The 16,727-nt window shown below is 45.9% G+C and overlaps 1 protein-coding gene across 4 annotated transcripts in view; it reads left to right on the top strand.

Annotated features, from left to right (window-relative positions):
- CUX2 (cut like homeobox 2) overlaps positions 1–16,727 on the top strand; it is a 261,309-nt gene that overhangs the window by 151,294 nt on the left and 93,288 nt on the right. For all 4 annotated transcript variants that reach the window (XM_032603325.1, XM_032603324.1, XM_032603323.1 and 1 more), the window contains exons 2-3: positions 3,680–3,790; positions 7,402–7,449. In XM_032603325.1, the coding sequence (XP_032459216.1) occupies positions 3,680–3,790; positions 7,402–7,449 (159 nt within the window). The remainder of the gene's footprint in view (positions 1–3,679; positions 3,791–7,401; positions 7,450–16,727) is intronic.

Here is a 16,727-nt window from a genome sequence, read left to right as displayed (position 1 = left end):
CCTGGCCCAAAGTCTGGGGCTGTGTTAATCATGGCCCCCCTAGGGCTGGGGGCTGGAGGCCAGGTGGGAGAGGATCCCAAGTTCTGCTTGATCATCAAAGAGGCCCTGCTAGCTGTGTATGTGCATGGGGGTTCAGACACTTATTTCTAAAACTCAGCTTCAGATTGGTGCTGGTTTATGTTTATGAGAGTTTTTTATATTCCTTCAAAATAAATACAGTGCTGTGAGCTTTTTTATTTTAAATATGTTTATTTTAAAAGACATGTCAATTCTGTCGTTGGCTGTTTTGCTCTGTTAATGTTCAAATAGCCTGTCTTTTAGGGTGGGAGGGAGTGGTTTTTAATGTCTTTGCCTGATAGAGTAAAACTTGTCAGTACTCTGTCATCCTTTTATTGGTGGGGCGGGGGGTGTGAGATTTTTACTGACCTGTGAAATCCAGAACTCTTAGAATCACTGATCTAGTGGGGTGTTCTTTGAGCTCTCAGCTTATCTAAATTAGTATCAGCCAGCATTTCTTGAACACTTAGTACTGTGCTTGATGCTTTACACATTTATAACATTTAAAACAAGCTCCCTGAACATCCCCCAGCTAGTGGGGAAGTGGAGCAGAAACCCTGTGATGAGCAGGGCATTACAATTTTGCCTTTATAATCCACCAAGGAGATAATTCACAGCTGAATTATTAGGACTGTAATTTGTTTCTTAGTCCCTGCTTGAATTACCTTACAAACATATTAATGTGCTCGTCACATGAGATGATGTGTACGAGGAGCTTAGCATGGTGCCTGGTATGTGTAAGCACCCAATACATGGTAGTTATGATTATTTACTATTATTGTTGTTGACGTGTTAGTGTACTAACCATAGAAATGTGGCAGGAATTCAGAGTTGAAGGATGAGCATAGATGTAAGGCAGAGGTAAGAAGAGCATGGACATCGGTCATGATGTCCGTCGTCTGCTCCTCTAGGGATGAACAGGAAAGACGGCAAGAGCTGGGCTTCTGTGGGGCTGGGGTTGGGAGCCTGCTGATGCTCCCCATCTGGTCTCACCTCTGCTCTGTCTACAGTGTGGATGCAGCAGACAGATTTGTACCCACCAGCAGCCTGAGAGGTTAGGGTGGAGGGAGCCAGTGCAGTTACATGGCATCGTTGTCTGGTACAGCACATCAGACAGTTAGACTTAACCTGCTCTGAGATTTCCTTTTGGAACTTGGGTTTGATGTTTTAAATAAGGAGTCGGGCTTCCCTGGTGGCGCAGTGGTTGAGAGTCTGCCTGCCGATGCAGGGGACACAGGTTCGTGCCCTGGTCCGGGAAGATCCCACCTGCCGCGGAGCGGCTGGGCCCGTGAGCCATGGCTGCTGAGCCTGCGCGTCCGAAGCCTGTGCTCCGCAACGGGAGAGGCCGCAACAGTGAGAGGCCCGCGTACCGCAGTCAATCAATCAATCAATAAATAGTCAAAGTTCAGCCCCCACCAGGTTGCTGAGATGCTGGGAGAGGCAGTATCCCAGAGATAAGAACATTGTGTCAGATATATGATCATTCAAAACCGTGTGATGTTAACGCAAGTCCCAGTTCTGTTTGTCCTGTAGCCATGTAAAAATCACCTCTTTATCTTCAAGACGGATGAGAAAAACTAAGAAAAACTGTGAGCACTCTGCCACAACTCAAATTGACCATGACACTCCAGTTACTTCTCTCCTGCCAAGTGAGGGTCTGTCCACCTGGCTTCCCCACATAGTTGGTTTTTGTCTGCCTTTGGTCAGTCCCATTGCTGCTACCACAGATCTCTCCCTAGTCACTTGATATTTTGGTCATGGTCAATTGTGGTTTCTTTATTGGAAGCTACAATTTTTTTTAAATGATGATAAACCAGAAGTCTCCTTATTTTCTCTGTCACCTTGGCAGACTGTCAGAAATTGTTTCTGTTTCTCTCTCTTGTCTCCCATGACACCTTCTTCCTTACCTGGATCAAAAATTCAATGGGACGTTTGGACTGGAAGCCCCTGCACCTTGGAGTTGGTGTACCCAGTGCTGTGGCATAGAATTGATATCAGCACCTTGGAGAGCACCACATTTCCAAGTCTCTTGCCCCTCTATTTTAATGGCTACACTCTTGCCTCGATTTTCCTCCCTTCTAGTCTTATGATTCTCCAAAGAGGTTAGACATTTCTCCAGAAATAGAAATTCCTTCCCCGATTCTCCCAAAGGCTCCATAGGCAGAGACACTTACCCTGGGTTTGGGGTATGCGGTCCAGCCTTCGATGGGCGCGAGGTTTATGGTGCTACGGTGAACTGCTGTTGAGCAGATTTACCGACTCTCAGACATGATATAAGACGATTACCATGCATTTCGTCTCTTAGAGGGAAAAGGATTTGCAGCGGGTTAATAGTACTTTTATTTCATTATCTAATAGTAAAAGTGTTTCATTGTGTGTGCGAGATGAATGCGCATTAGCGATGACAAATGAGGTCTTTCAGCACGGTGCCGGGCCTCATCGTACATATGTTAGATTAAAGAGTTCACCCTAGAAATACACTCTTGCATCTGCTTGTGTGTTTTTAATAAATCTGATTGCAGAAATTTATTGCATCACTGGATTTAGGAAATTATGGGGCTTGATTGCTGCAGATATAATCGGGTGATATATACAGAAATGCTCCTCTAGTTATCGTCCAGAAAAAAAGCCCATCTCGGGATGGTGCAAGAAAGCAGCAGACCACATAAACAGAGCATTTCTTGAATTATGCAAATGAAATCCATGACAACTCATGGTGAATTATTCTCCCCTCGTGAAACCGCCACTGTTAAAGTGAAGAAAGCTGCGAGAGGGGTGATCAAATATACATGTACAACCAGCAGACATTGTCTGTCATGTGTGAGCTGGAGCGTCCCCCACTTCCATCTCTCACTCTCTTTTTTTCCCCTCCTTGGTTCGTCCTGTAAAAACCTGGTCTGAAACCTTCATTGCACATAAGCAGGCAAGGCTGCTTCCAGTCCTTTTCTTCTGAATCCAGGCGTCTTCAATGAAATATTTCTTATACTTGAAGTGGACCTTAGATAATTTACTGCAGGATACACAAAAGGTCATCTTGCTTCTTATTGGCACCTTCATTTTTCCAAAATCTACAGAGATTAAAAAGCCATCTATATCTTAAAAGGCGTATTTATGAACCCTTAAGTGTAAGTCATAGTTGGAACCGTTCCCACCTCTGATATATGAAAGCTGTCGACAGCACTTTCTTACACTATAATATGCCCATACAATATGCCGCACTTTACTATTTTGACACCGTTTGGAGATGTTTTCTACAGTTACTGACAAGCTTATGCCATCACTCCCTTGGAAATTTAAGAGGTGGGGCAGAGGCGTAGGGGAGAAATGAAAAAAAACAGCTCCACCAACTTTATGGGAGATTATTGATCTGGCCTGACTTCTGACAAGCAAAAAAAGCTGTCCTGGATTTTTTTCGGTTGCATCCCCAGTTTCGTAAATTATTCATTTGTGCCAGGAGTCAATATCCTGTCTTTTCTCAGCTTTTTTGTAAGTTAAGGAAACTTGTTTGGAATGCTGTTTTGTACGATGATTAAAAAGGAAAAGGAGGAAAAAAATCTTTTTCTTTTCTCTCTCCCTCTCTCTCTCTTTTTTTTTCTTTTTTTTTTTTTTTTTATTGTTCCAGAAGGAGCTTAATTCCGTCGCTTCCGAGCTGTCTGCACGGCAGGAGGAGAGTGAACATTCTCATAAACATTTAATTGAACTCCGCCGGGAATTTAAGAAAAATGTACCTGAGGTACAGTATAGTTGCTATTATAGAATTAACTCAGTAGGAATGCAGATTTTTCTCTGTTCAAACTGTATTTTGAAAACTATAGACATAAGTGACTAACAAGAAAAGAAGCTAATTAGCCACGAAGAAAAATTACAACCCTCAACCTTTCCGTGTTTCTCAGTGTAGCGGTGCTCACTGGTGCTGTCTAGAATAAAAGCAGGACGCTTCTCCATGGAAGTCATTGTTTTTGAGGGCTCTATACCACATCCATTTTCCCCTCACATTAATGTCTAAGTCAAATGCTTGGCCTTGACGGCAAAGACAATTTGTCTAGAGTTCCTGATTTTATTTTGCTTTCCCATTGGCGTCCAGGAGATGATGGCTGTAGACTGTCTCACCCTCTCTGGTCCTTCCCTTGATCTCTATGTCTGAAACTGTCTCCCCCACCTGCCCATAAACGTTCCTCATTCTCCCCCTTCACCTCCTCCTTTGCAACTCCAGCCACCAGCGTTGTCCTTCCCAGCTGCCATGAGGGTGGTCCAGGTAATGGCCAGCCCCTGCAATGTAAGAGTCCCCCAGGGGAAGAGACGAGAATGGACACGTTTCTTTCTTCACAAGGGTGAATGTGTGAATTTTTTTTCCTCCTCTGTCAGGCCCCCTGTTGCTTCTCAAATTTTTTTTTTTTTTTTTAGTGATGGAAATAAACACAAATAGGAAAAAGAAAACCTTCTGACTCCATATAATGTTGGCAGGGATGTGACACATCAGAGCCATGACAGGAAACAGATACCCCGCCCATTCCCAAAGCCTGCTGTGCTTCTCTGTGCTCAGCAGAGGGTTGAGCTCTCTGTCCCAGGCTGCTCAGGTGGCCTGGATCTTGGAGGAGGGCCAGACAGGGTCTGCCATTCCAGAGGTATCAGACCTGGACATGTTGATTCCACTCTGCCTGTTGGAATCACCTAGGGGTCCTGTTGCCATCTTACTGATGGAGACCATGGAAGGATGGAGAAGAAGCAAGCCCACCCAGGAATCAGGCCACATAAGTGCAGAGGGGTCAGTCTCTTAGCTGTGAAGTCCTCCTCACACCAGTCATACATATCTTTGGTTCTTCAAGGCAAGAGTGGGAAGTAGGATCTAGTTAGAACTTGTCCATGGAGCAAGTCTGGGAGGAATCAGGTTTGGGAGCTGAGAGAGAGTGCACTTGTAGAAGGGGCGGGAGTCTCAGATCTGAGCGTGTCTCCCATGTTATGGCTTTAGAAAGGCCAAGTTACATCCTGGGTTTGACTGGGAGCTAAGAAAGCATAGGGAGATTCTGAGCATCCTTCCCTTCCCTTTTAGAACAGAGAACAGCTTGGTCTTTAAACCAGTTTTTCTGCCCAGAAGGAGAGAACCAGAAGCTTTGCCTCTGACTCTCCCATCTCTGGGAAGCAGAGATGAAACGGCCACAGATCTTCACAGCCCACCATTTTGTCCTCCTTCCCCCAGGCAACGTGGGAGCCCCCAGGTGATGAGGGAAATCCAGGCCAGGTTTTAAGCCTCTGAGTTCGGCTTACATAATTTTAATACTGCATAATTATGCAATTATGTAATTAGAAGGAATAAGTTTCCATTCCTATTATAGTCGCGCCTCTGAAAATTCTCATTTTTGGAACTAGCCTCTCCTGATGGGGGAGAGTCATGCCAAGACTTTATTTAAGAACATCATCTGGCTGGTGCCCAGCTCACCTCCTGCTGATGCCTTTGCTCAGTTTCCCCCAGGAGTTAAGCAGACAGGGCAGTGGGCTTCTAGAAATGGCTGGCATTGGCCCAAAATCCCACCCACCCCGCCGTGGGTCTCAGATTTGAATCCCCTAAATTCACTTGAGTGTGGGGTTGTGAACAGAGCCTGTTTGGGGAGTCTGTTGACCTGCATTGAAATCCCAACTGTGCCACTCACTTGCTTTGAGACCTTGAACAAGGCAGCCCCTCTCGGGGCCTCTGGGTCCCTTTCTGTAAATTCAGGGGACTGGAGATGGTTTTTGAGCCCCTTCCAACACCAACATTTCCTGAACCCAGACCAGAGGTTTCCTGTTGATGTGTTTTATTTAGTCTGTAAAGGTCTTTCAAATTTTACAGTAAGTTGTCAATGTTTAGCATCTCTGATTTCACCCCAAAGCTTGGGTTTCCGATATCTTTTGAGACTGTTTGGTAGATCTGGCCATGGGGATGCTCCATGCCCAGTGGCAGAAACAGCCGAGCAGCTGCCGCTCACGTTACCAAGATGCTGTGCTCCCCTGAGATTTGCCATGGGACAGCCTGTCTCCCTCCTGTCCACTTCCTCCAGCCTCTGTGGGCATTTGAGTTTACAACCCACAATCTAGGTTTTCTTAAGTTTCGTTTTCTGCGCTCAGCCCGTGCACTCACGGTTCCTTATGATCAAATAAATCCACTAGGTTCACACGCACTCCCTACGTCCCTCCTGAAGATCCCCTGCATACATCAGTGGCTCTGAGAAGCCCTGGGGGCCACAAATCAGTGAGGAAAGCATAGCCAGGACCCAGAAGAAGGATTTTTTCCAGGGCCAGGAGCAACACAATCCTATTTCATAGTTAAGGGATTTTATTCTTCAGCTGAAATATGTATTCTTCAGCTCATCTCTTCCTTTCCTGTTTCTGTCTGCTACCCCCTCCCTCTCCATTCTCTCCAGCTCCCCTCAGCTCCTCCTCCCAAGGGGGTCTCTTGTGGGCCATAGAAGCCAGTGGTTAGGGGAGTCACCAGTGGGTCTCAGAGGAAACTGGAGCATTTATGGTTGGGATCTTGGTACCCTCGGTTCTAATCCCTCTTGCACGCTGGAGAGAACTCATGGGAGTCCACCAGGGATGCCCTTGTGGCTGGGAACCTCAAGGTCACTTGAGAAAGGCATGAAATTAGGGTCCAGAAAGAGGGGGCTGCCTTCTGAAGACAGCCCAATGGCAGAGTTGATCAAACATTTACAGAGCCCTTCTTCTGAGCTGGGTGCCATGGCAGGTGACCCCACCAAGCCCCCAGAAACCCCACCTTCTGGTGAGGAAGGAGCGACCGTGCAGCGTGGTGTTGCTAAAATGCCAAATGCAGTCTTTGCTGGAAGGGGCAGCTGGGTGGGGAAGCAGAAATGGCACCCTAGGGAGACATCTCCCAAGCAACCTAAAGGACAGAGGTTTTCATGTAGGAGCTTTGGTGACATGGCCCTGGGTGTGGAGCCTTTCCAGCCCCTGCTCCAAAAAATGTCCCATGATGGACCACCAGTCCCGCAAGGTACTTTGCATAAATGAGCATTCCATGATCAAATCCATTTGGGAAATGCTACTTCCTCTCTCCCTCTTCCAGAAATTCTCATTGTGCATTATGTAAAAGGCTCCAAAAAGTCCTGCAGGGAAGAAACTTGATGTTGTGCTTGATGCGTCCTAGTCGGATCTGGCTTGGCACCGTGGTGTGTGTTTGTGTCTGTCTGTAGGTGTATATATGAGGAACCGTTATGAAATCTCATGGAGTGCAGGTCCCACGGGACACGCTTGGGAAATACTGATTTGGGGGACAGCAATGAGCTGCAAACAGGGGCCATGGGGGTATCCCACTTGGCACCACGGTGAACTCTTCGCTGATCTCTTTTACAGGAAATCAGAGAGATGGTGGCTCCTGTATTAAAAAGCTTCCAAGCTGAGGTAAGACCCAAGGCCTGTGGCATGTCACAAAAATACTTCCCAGTTCCCTCTCCTATCCCACCTGGAGTTGCCAGAGGATGCCAGCAGCAGAGAAACTTCTCTACCCCCATTGCAAACTGCCCCATGCCCTCCTGATCAGCCATGGTATCATGATAAGAATGGGTTCTCTGTTCTGTTTGATGGGATTTCTGCCTGCTCTGAAATCCTCTCTACCACCCATCCTCTGAGGATATAAAATCTACACTTTTCACATCCTTTCCTGCCAACCCATCGGACCCTAGTTCCTTTGGCAGCAGCTGAGCTGCCCTCAGCCAGTTGTTTCTCTTGCCGTCCTGGAGCCCTGGGATGGAGCTGAACCTCCTCTGTTTCTCCTCTTTGCTTGACTTTGTGACCAGGATTCTGAGAATGTCCACTTGTCTGGCTGGCGCAGGAGGTAGGCTAGGAAAAGAATGGAATTACACTGAGTCAGGAGAGTGGAAGGGAGGGCCATTTCTCCAATGTTCTGTCTTCAGGGGGCTTTTCTCCGTCTTCCCCTGTATTCAGGCAGAACCCTGGAAGGATAGGCCCTTCTCAGAGCTCGCCAGTGGAGATGCATTTTAAGTCTGTCGTCTGCCAAGTGCCACATTACTTTAAATCTGTCTCTTCGGAACTGCGTAAGCGCATAAGGCAATATTAAAGTAAACAATAACTGGATTTACACAAATGTCGCTGATTTCCATATTTTTCATCCTTTCATTTTATTACTGAGTTGACTGATGCGCTTATTTATTTATAGGGCCATCCGGTATTGATTCATTTGGTTGTAAGGTGCCTGAGCTGGAAGGGGGTAGAAAAAAACCAGAAAGAAGACCAATAATGTTGGGAATGTGTCATCATGGCTTTTATGTTTTTAAAAAAAGGCCCCCATCTGCCGCCAGCTCATGGTCCCCTGAGAAATACTCAGCACACAAGCCCTCTCAGGCAGCTGATCCCTCTGTCCAGCCCAAAGACAGGCAGTGAGTGTCTTGTGTAGAGCGTCACTTTCTCAGCCATTCCCTTGCTTGGGTTGGTGTGGCAGAGCTTCTCCTAACTACTTAGACCCTCAGTTTCTCTATATGTTAAAGTGGAATAAAGGCACTGCAGATCTTTTCATGTTCTTTTGAGGATTAACTGAAATATAATGAAAGGGAAGAGTTTAATGTAATTCCCGGTACATGGAGAGCTGCTAGGGAGTGAAGAGCACAGACTCTGGAGTCAACCTGGATTTGAATCCTGCCTCTGCCAGTTACTAGCTGTTTGACCTTAGGCAAGTTACTTGACCTCTCTCTGCCTCTGTGTCATACTCTATAAAATTGGATAATAATTATACCTACTTCATAGGGTTGTGATTGAGGAAGAACAAAGTCAATACTCATGGAGTGCTTAGGACATTACCTTGCATATTAGAAGGTTTATTATTTTATTATTCCTATTATCAGTCACCTTCAACACAGGTTTATTTGGCCTCCACTATGCCTGGGTTGGAATCTGCCTCTTTCCTAACTAGGTGTTCAAGGATTTTTATCCAAAAGAAGGGGGTTTTCTATCCCTATAGGAAGCAGGCATGACTTATGCCATCTTTCCAATAGGAGAAAGAGTTAAACCTTAGATTTCGGCAGTGATCCAGGGAAGACCCAAGTGCAGCATGGTGGAAAGCACATGTGAATCAGACTCGTATGAGTCTGGCTTGAATTTCAGCCCTGCTGCTTATACGAGCTGTGTGACCTGGGAGAAGTTCCTCCACCTCTCGGAGCTGCAGCTTTCCTCCTCTCGTAAGTGAGGCTAACAGTAAGGATTCTAAGAACTAAGCAGGGTGGAGGCAGTCGACATGGTGTCTGGCACACAGTTGGCGCTCAGTAAGTGCAGGAGGAGAGAGAGAGTCTTAGTGGGGCCAAAATAGGCAAAGGTGAATTTTCATTTCCAAACCCATATGGCATGTTGAATACACACCATTTTAATAGCCGGGGATCTTCAAGGAACTTCGTTAATTTTTTTAAGAGGGTTTTCCGTCATCCCTTTAATGTACCAAAAAGACTACATTTGTCTGGAGTTTTATTCCTGAAACCCCTGCTTTCTTCATGATCTATTGACCAATCCATTGCGACCGTCATGTCCCTCCCAGCGCCTCAGGGGAGAAACGCCGGCAAAGAAAGGTGTTAATAAAAAGCATCTCCTTCGTCCAGAACAAACTGCACACACATAGGCCGTTTATAATCCAAATTTGATTTTCATTTTAATTTTTTTAATGAGGGTTCATCCTTTATGCCGCTTCCCTCTTGCCAGCCACCAGGCTCTAGGCTCAGAGCTGAGGATTCCCAAGTGGGCATTAATCACCTCCCAGGAATATTCCCTGAGGCAAACACCTTCCAGAGTCATATAAACTAACCCATAAAATGCCAAGGCTGAATATCGTGCCTGTCATTCCTTCTTCCCCAGTGTGGGCCTCTTGTTGAAATATAACATGTTCAAGTTCATTCCTTAATTTCACTCCACCAGCCCTGGTGAATACAGCATACAAGCATCCTTTTATCTTTTCGTACTGTGTATGTGTGAGGGTCTTTTTTCCTTTTTCTTTCTTTCTTTCCTTCCTTCCTTCCTTCCTTCCTTCCTTCTTCCTTCTTTCTTTCTTTCTTTCTTTTCTTTTCTTTTCTTTTCTTTTTCATGCTGGTGGGAGGGGGGCAGAGAGGAAGTGAATTTGCCCTGCTGTGAATCAAGGAAGCTTTTCCTCTCCGCCTTGATTGCTTAAAGGACAGTCTTGATTCCCCCTGCTCAGGGAAACAAAGACAGCCAGAGAAGGTGGCTTAATGGAGACAGCTTGAAATGGCCAAAGTTTGAATATCCTTGCGCTCAGAGAAAAGAGCAAGACGAAAGCCCTGCTAATTACAAAAGTTGCTTTATGAAAGATAATTCAAAGCAATAATTTAGCAAACATAATCAAGTCGCACAGATGGGGTTGTTGATGGATGGATTGCAACATGCAATTAGCAGTTCTCGTAGTTACATATCATTAACCCTCCAAGCACAGAAATTATTTTCTCATTATTAGTTGAAAAGGTAAAATTAAGCTGACTAGACAGTAAAGGAACAAACTACAATTAATTACCTTCATTTATTACAGTCATTATTTTAAACTTATTTTTACTTGGAGAGAGAGACGAAAACATCTAAATTAAAAGTTTTCTTATGCTAAATCAGAGGTGAAACTTTTCTAAGGAGCATGTGCAGTGGCCCAGCCAGAAGATGGCAAGGCCACTGCTGGGAAATTTTTTTTCCCTGCTTCCTTCCTCTTCCACCTTGAAGGGGATATGGCCTGCATGATGGAAAACCCTTTCCGTTGAGTTGGAACAGACACGTTCATCTGGGCCTGATTGAAACAGAGCAGTTTGGGAACCAAGGAGGCTGAAGTGTCCTCTGACCCCCAGGGGAGGCAGGAGAGTGTGGAGGTCAGATATCCAGGGTCTGTGTCCCACCCTGACACTGCTTATGTGACTTTGGCAAGTGACTTCATGTCTCTGAGCCACTGTTTCCTCATCTGTAAATAGGGACAGCTCATCGGATTGCAAGAGGTTCAGTGAGATTCTCTGTTGATTGGCCAGCGAGTTATTTGTTCTCATTGTGGTGGGTGTGAACATCCTTCTGAATTTAATTTTAAGAACCCACCAAAGCATCACTGAACCTGTCACGCCATATTACAACCAAATTAAGAACCAGCAGCAGTCCTCTTTCATTTGGTATCATATACCTTATAAAGTAAATTGTTAATGCTTTTTCCCCCCAGTTAAGCAGTTATTTGCAGTTGTTCCGGGTGTTTCTCATTAGAAATAACATCATCTAAAGAACGATATTGATTGATTTTTTTTAATCTTGGAATCATGGACGTGAACCACATATTTATATGACATTCCCTTTAACTAGAATTCTCATGCTTTATTTTTATATTATTGATCTTTTTGACACGAATTGCTTTTGGCCTTGTGTGAGTGTTGTAAGCTTTCTGCCTGCAGAGGAATGGGCCGGGCTGAGCTGGGAAGAGTGATCGCTCCAGCAGCATGGCGGTAACATTCCCACACATTTAACAGCAATTAGTCTGTGCTGATGCCGTGGTAGGCTTTCGTGTATGAAAATTTACAAGCCTTTTAATGGACTGCATTATGGAATGCCATGCGGGGCCAGTCGGTGGGGAGATGAGGCCGCCAGGCGCGCATCCATCTCATGGCACTGTCAGCCGAGTGTCTCTCAACACTCGTGTCTGCCTGGGGGTAGTGGCGATCAAAGCAGACGCTACTGCAACAGCCAGCACGACACCAGCGTGGGACGAGTGGCCATTTGTGCAGTCACTCATGCATCCATTCAGTATATGTTTCTTGAGCAGCTGCTGTGTGCCAGGCATGGTACTAGGTGCTGGGGCTAAGTGGTGAACATTACTGACTTGTGCTCAAGAAAAGGTTGAGCACCACTGTGTGCCAAGAACCATGCTAAGCACTGAGGGTAACAGGGTGAACACAGATTATTCATCTGGCTCCCGTGATGTGGAGTAGAAATGACATGAGCCTAGATCCACACAGACCTGGGTTCCAATCCCAGCTCCGTCCTTTGCCAGCATTCTCGGTGAACCTTGGTTTCCCTGGCTGTAAACTGGGAATGGTAACAGTCCTTACCACACAGGGAGGCTAGGAGGATTCACGCAGGTGAAGAGCTCAATGCGACATAAACCTCCCAGAAATGGGATTGTTGCATCATGATTTAGTGTTGTTGCCCCTTCCCCTCCATCCAGCAACCCTAGAATACACATGTACACTCCTGCTTCCCTTCCAATTCCACTGAGATCTTCATGCTCAGCAGCATTTATTTGGCACCTGCTGTATACCAGGGTGAGTACCAGGCTCCAGGGATGTGGCAGTGAGCAGCTCCAGATACCGTTGCTGTCCTCATGGCACTCACAGCCTTAATGAGAGAGACAGCTGGAAACATACCCCTCAGAGCCAACGAAAGTCACGGTTATGATTGAGTTTCACGTGGCCAGAATGTGGGATGGGAGAGATTCAACCAGCCCACCCATTCCCTCATTCAGAAACTGTTTCTTGTGCAGACCCTGTGTGGGGCCCTGGGGATACAACAGGGAACAAGACAGACAGGGCCCCTGTCCCAGGGGCGCTCAGAACACAGTGAGAGACATGCCTATTTGCATCATGCACGTAAATTATTTGAAGGACAATATAGTGCAGTGGTTAGGAGCACGTCCCTCTTCTGCTGCTTATTAATTGTGTGACCTGGGGCAAATTATGTTTCTCTCTCTCTGCCTTGATTTCTTCATCCGTAAAATGGGACTCCTAACATCCCCTACTTCATAGTGTGAGAGTGAGGAGCAAATGAGGTAGTAGGTGTAAAGGCTTAAAACAATGCCTGATGTAAAGAGAGCTGAGATCAGAGTCAGAGACTATAATCGTCTTGATTATCACAATGATTATGGTTTTGAAATCATCCCACACTGCATTAACTAAGTATGGATGTGCTAAATGCTGCTGAGGCAAAATGCAGTTGCACCCAGGAAGACTCCAGTCTTATCTTCCTTTGTCCTAGCTCTGAGGCAGAGGACTGGACTGCTTGACCCACTGGGGTTGTTGCCCAGGGAGAAGGGGGCCCTGAAGTGCCATCCCCAAGTTTAGGCACTGGATAAAGAACCTTCCTGGTCATGGCATCCTCTATGAGGCAGACCCCTCAAGAGGCCCTCAGGCATCCAGTATCACAGTCATACCCTCCCTGTTTCCTGAGTGCCAGGAATAAGACCCAGAGAGGGTGAGAAACTCACCTGGGGTCACATAGCCAGGAGACGGAAGGGTCCTATGTTGTTTCAGATCCATGTAATCCCCTTACCCAGAGTGGCTCCAATCAAGCAGCTGGTGAAGGAAGACAAAGGCAGTGGATTTGGGGTCTTGGAAAACTAGGTCCAAGCCCTACCACCACTCCCTAGCTGTGTTACCTTAGGCAGGTCGCTTTACCTCCAGCCTCAGTCTCCTGTTCTATAAAATGGGTTGTTGCAACACCCACCTTGTTTATCCCTAGGGATGGGCGTGGAAAGCCCACATGGTCACCCAACTGAAAGGAAGCATCCTTTCTCTAACCCTTTGTTATTCAGAGAATGGTCCACGGGCCAGCAGCATCCACATCACCTGGAATCTTGGTAGAAATGCAGTCTCATTGGCCCCCCCACCCCACCTCCCAGATCTCCTGAATCAGAATTTGCAGTTTAATAAGGTCCCCTGGTAAGTCAACTATACTTCAATCAAAAAAAAAAATTCCCCAGTAATTTGGTGATTTATGATTCGTGTAGGCATTGAAGTTTGAGACGCTCAACCTGAGAGCCCTGGCTGCCCTGAGGGCTTTAAAAAATACCGAAATCCGGGTCCCACCGCAGAGTGGCTGGCATTCTTGGTCTGGCGTGAGCCTCAGGCATCAGGATGTTTAAAGCTTCTGCTGGTGATTCTGATGTTTGAGATGCTCTTGCCCTAGAAGCTCACCATCTAGTGGAGGAGACAGACACATGGAAATAACCAGTGGTGTGCTGGTAAATGATGAGCAGCTGGCTATCTGGGGAGCCCTGACTTCCATGGTATAAATACTGCTGCCAGGGCCAATTTCAAGCTGCCAGCCTGGAGCTGAGAAGAGATGTGCAGTAACATCTTACATAGCATTTCCACCACACAGACACAATAGCTATGCATAACCTCAAAGCACCGGGAGTAGTAATATATCACCAAATAATTAGGAATTGATGAGTATTGAATATGTATTTCCTCTTTCTTTCAATTTTTTTGGTAAACTGCACACAGCATTTACCCCCTTAACCATCTTTAACTGTAGAGTTCAGTGGCATCAAGTACCTTCACATTGCTGTGCAGCCGTCACCACCGTCCATCTCCAGAACTTTTTTCATCTTCCCAAATTGAAACTCTGTTCCCATTAAACAGTAGCTCCCCATTCCCCACCCCTGGCAACCACAATTCTACTTTCTGTCTCTGTGAATTTGGCTCCAGGTACTTCATATAAGTGGAATCGTCTAGTATTTGTCTTTTTGTGACTGGCTTCTTTCACTCAGCAGAGTGTCCTCAAAATTCATCCATGTTGTAGTACCATCATATTTAATACAATTTATGTATTATAATTGTAGGTTTATATGATTTAAAATTTTAATTATGGCCATGTTTAGCAACCAGCTTGCAAAACTCCTGAAAATTTAGCAATCAGCTTTTGCAAGCTGCTGCAGGTCAGCCCCAGCACACCACCGGAAGTACAAGTGAGAACAGAGGTACAAAAGGCAGGCTTTAGGACAGGGGTCTGCAAACTATGGCCCTCGGGCCAAAGCCTATTTTTATAAAATTTTATTGGAACACAGCCATGCCCATTCATTCATATATTGTCCATGGTTGCTTTCCCACCACAGCAGAGAGCACAGAGTTGAGTAGTTGCAACAGAACCTGTATGACCTGCAAAGACAAAAATATTTATTATCTGGCCCTTTACAGAAAAAGCCTGCTCGCTCCTGCATTTAGGTGTACAGGGAGTGGGAGCGATTGAATCTTTTATTATTTATTCATTTGTTCACTCAGCCAGTATATACAGAGCACCTTCTGGGTGCCAGGCACTGTTCTAGGCACAGGAGCAAATAAGACAAAGTCCATTCCCTTCCAGAGCTGACCTTCTGGGGGAAGACAGATGTAATTCAGACTCTTGCGCAGCAAGTAAATATATAATTATCAGGAATAGCATGCCAGGTAAACTGAACAGCCTGTGCAGATGCCCTGAGGGAGGATGGAAGTGAGAATTGCAGGACTGAAAGCCTGGGAGAGTTGGCCAGAGTCAGTAGGCCCTCACCTGTGCCCAGACCTCTACCCACCCCTCCCATCTACCCTGCCAAGCACAGTATCACTTTGAGTCAGGCTTACCCTGGCACACTGGCCCGCATTGCTTCCCCACCCTCAACGGCCACCTCCTAAATTCTCTCCATCCACCTCCCTCCTGGCCTTGGAGCCCACAGTGTGACAGACAAAAGTCTCTTATTTATTTCCTCCACAAGGTTTATAAACTGCCCTCTAATAAAATCAGTCTGAGCACAAGCACAAAATAATAACACTTAATTAAAATACATAAAGCCAAATATTAGTGGAGATCAGTGAAGATTAAGATCAACCAAATCCTATGTCCCAGTACTAAGCAGAGGCCTTGCCCTAATGGGAGGGGGTTTCCATTTCTTGAGCACCTACTGGGTACCACACTCGGGGCTGGTGACATCGGGGATGTTGTGGGATATTCTAGAGAATTCTAAGGAGAATCCTAAGGAGAAACAAATTCTAGAGAATCAAATTCTAGAGAATCCTAAGGAGAAACAATTCTAGAGAATCCTAAGGAGAAACAAATTCAGAGAGGTTGAGACACCAAGATCACATAACTGAGAAGTAGAGGTGGGATTTGAACCCAGTGTGTCCGCACAAGTCATAGTGGCTCATTCCTGTAGCAACAACATCTAACATAGTGGGAGTTTCTCATTCACATCACAGTCTAGTGCTGGTTAATGAGGCAAGGGAGCTCTGCTCCATGCAACCATTCAGGGATCCAGGCATCTTCTGTCTTCTGGCTCTGCCTTCACTGTATCCCAGAGTCCCTTTCACTTAGTCAGTACATGGGGAAGGTTCTCAAGGGACAGACCTGGAAGTGGCCACATCGTTTCCACCCACATTTCCTTGACCAGAACTCAATTATAAGGCCATGTCCAATTTCAAGGGAGGCTGGAGATATAGTCTAACGTGTGTGCCCAAGAGGGTAAAAAGAAAAAAAAGACAGGGCTAAGAGAGCACATAACCCTGTCTGCTGCACTGTGGCCTCCCTGATGGATGAAGTAACGACCTCATTAGCTATTGGGGACTAGGATGGACTCTGGAAAACAGTAGGATTAGTACATTTTGGACAAAAGAGCAAGAAATGAATTTCAAGGGGTCTGTCAAGTCAAGGAGCAGCAAAAGAAGGGCAAGGAAGAATTTTAACAATTTGGTGGGTGTTATAAAGCTCCTACTCTGTGTACTTCTTTGTGCTGGCCTGACTAAGGGAAGAAATGAGCTCTGTCCAACAAGGAGGCCAAGCCACCCATTAGGAGCCCACACCCACTAAGAAAAACTAAGAAAAAAGCAAATGTAAAGTTGGAGCAACAGGTGTGCCAAAGAGAAAGTGATTACTTTGTAGGCAAGCAATCAGGCAAGACTTCCAAG

Source organism: Phocoena sinus, chromosome 14, assembly GCF_008692025.1.
Source record: "Phocoena sinus isolate mPhoSin1 chromosome 14, mPhoSin1.pri, whole genome shotgun sequence".
In the NCBI taxonomy this organism is placed as follows: Eukaryota; Metazoa; Chordata; class Mammalia; order Artiodactyla; family Phocoenidae; genus Phocoena; species Phocoena sinus.
Note: the sequence above shows the minus strand (reverse complement) of the source record. Positions and strands in the feature narration are given on the sequence as shown.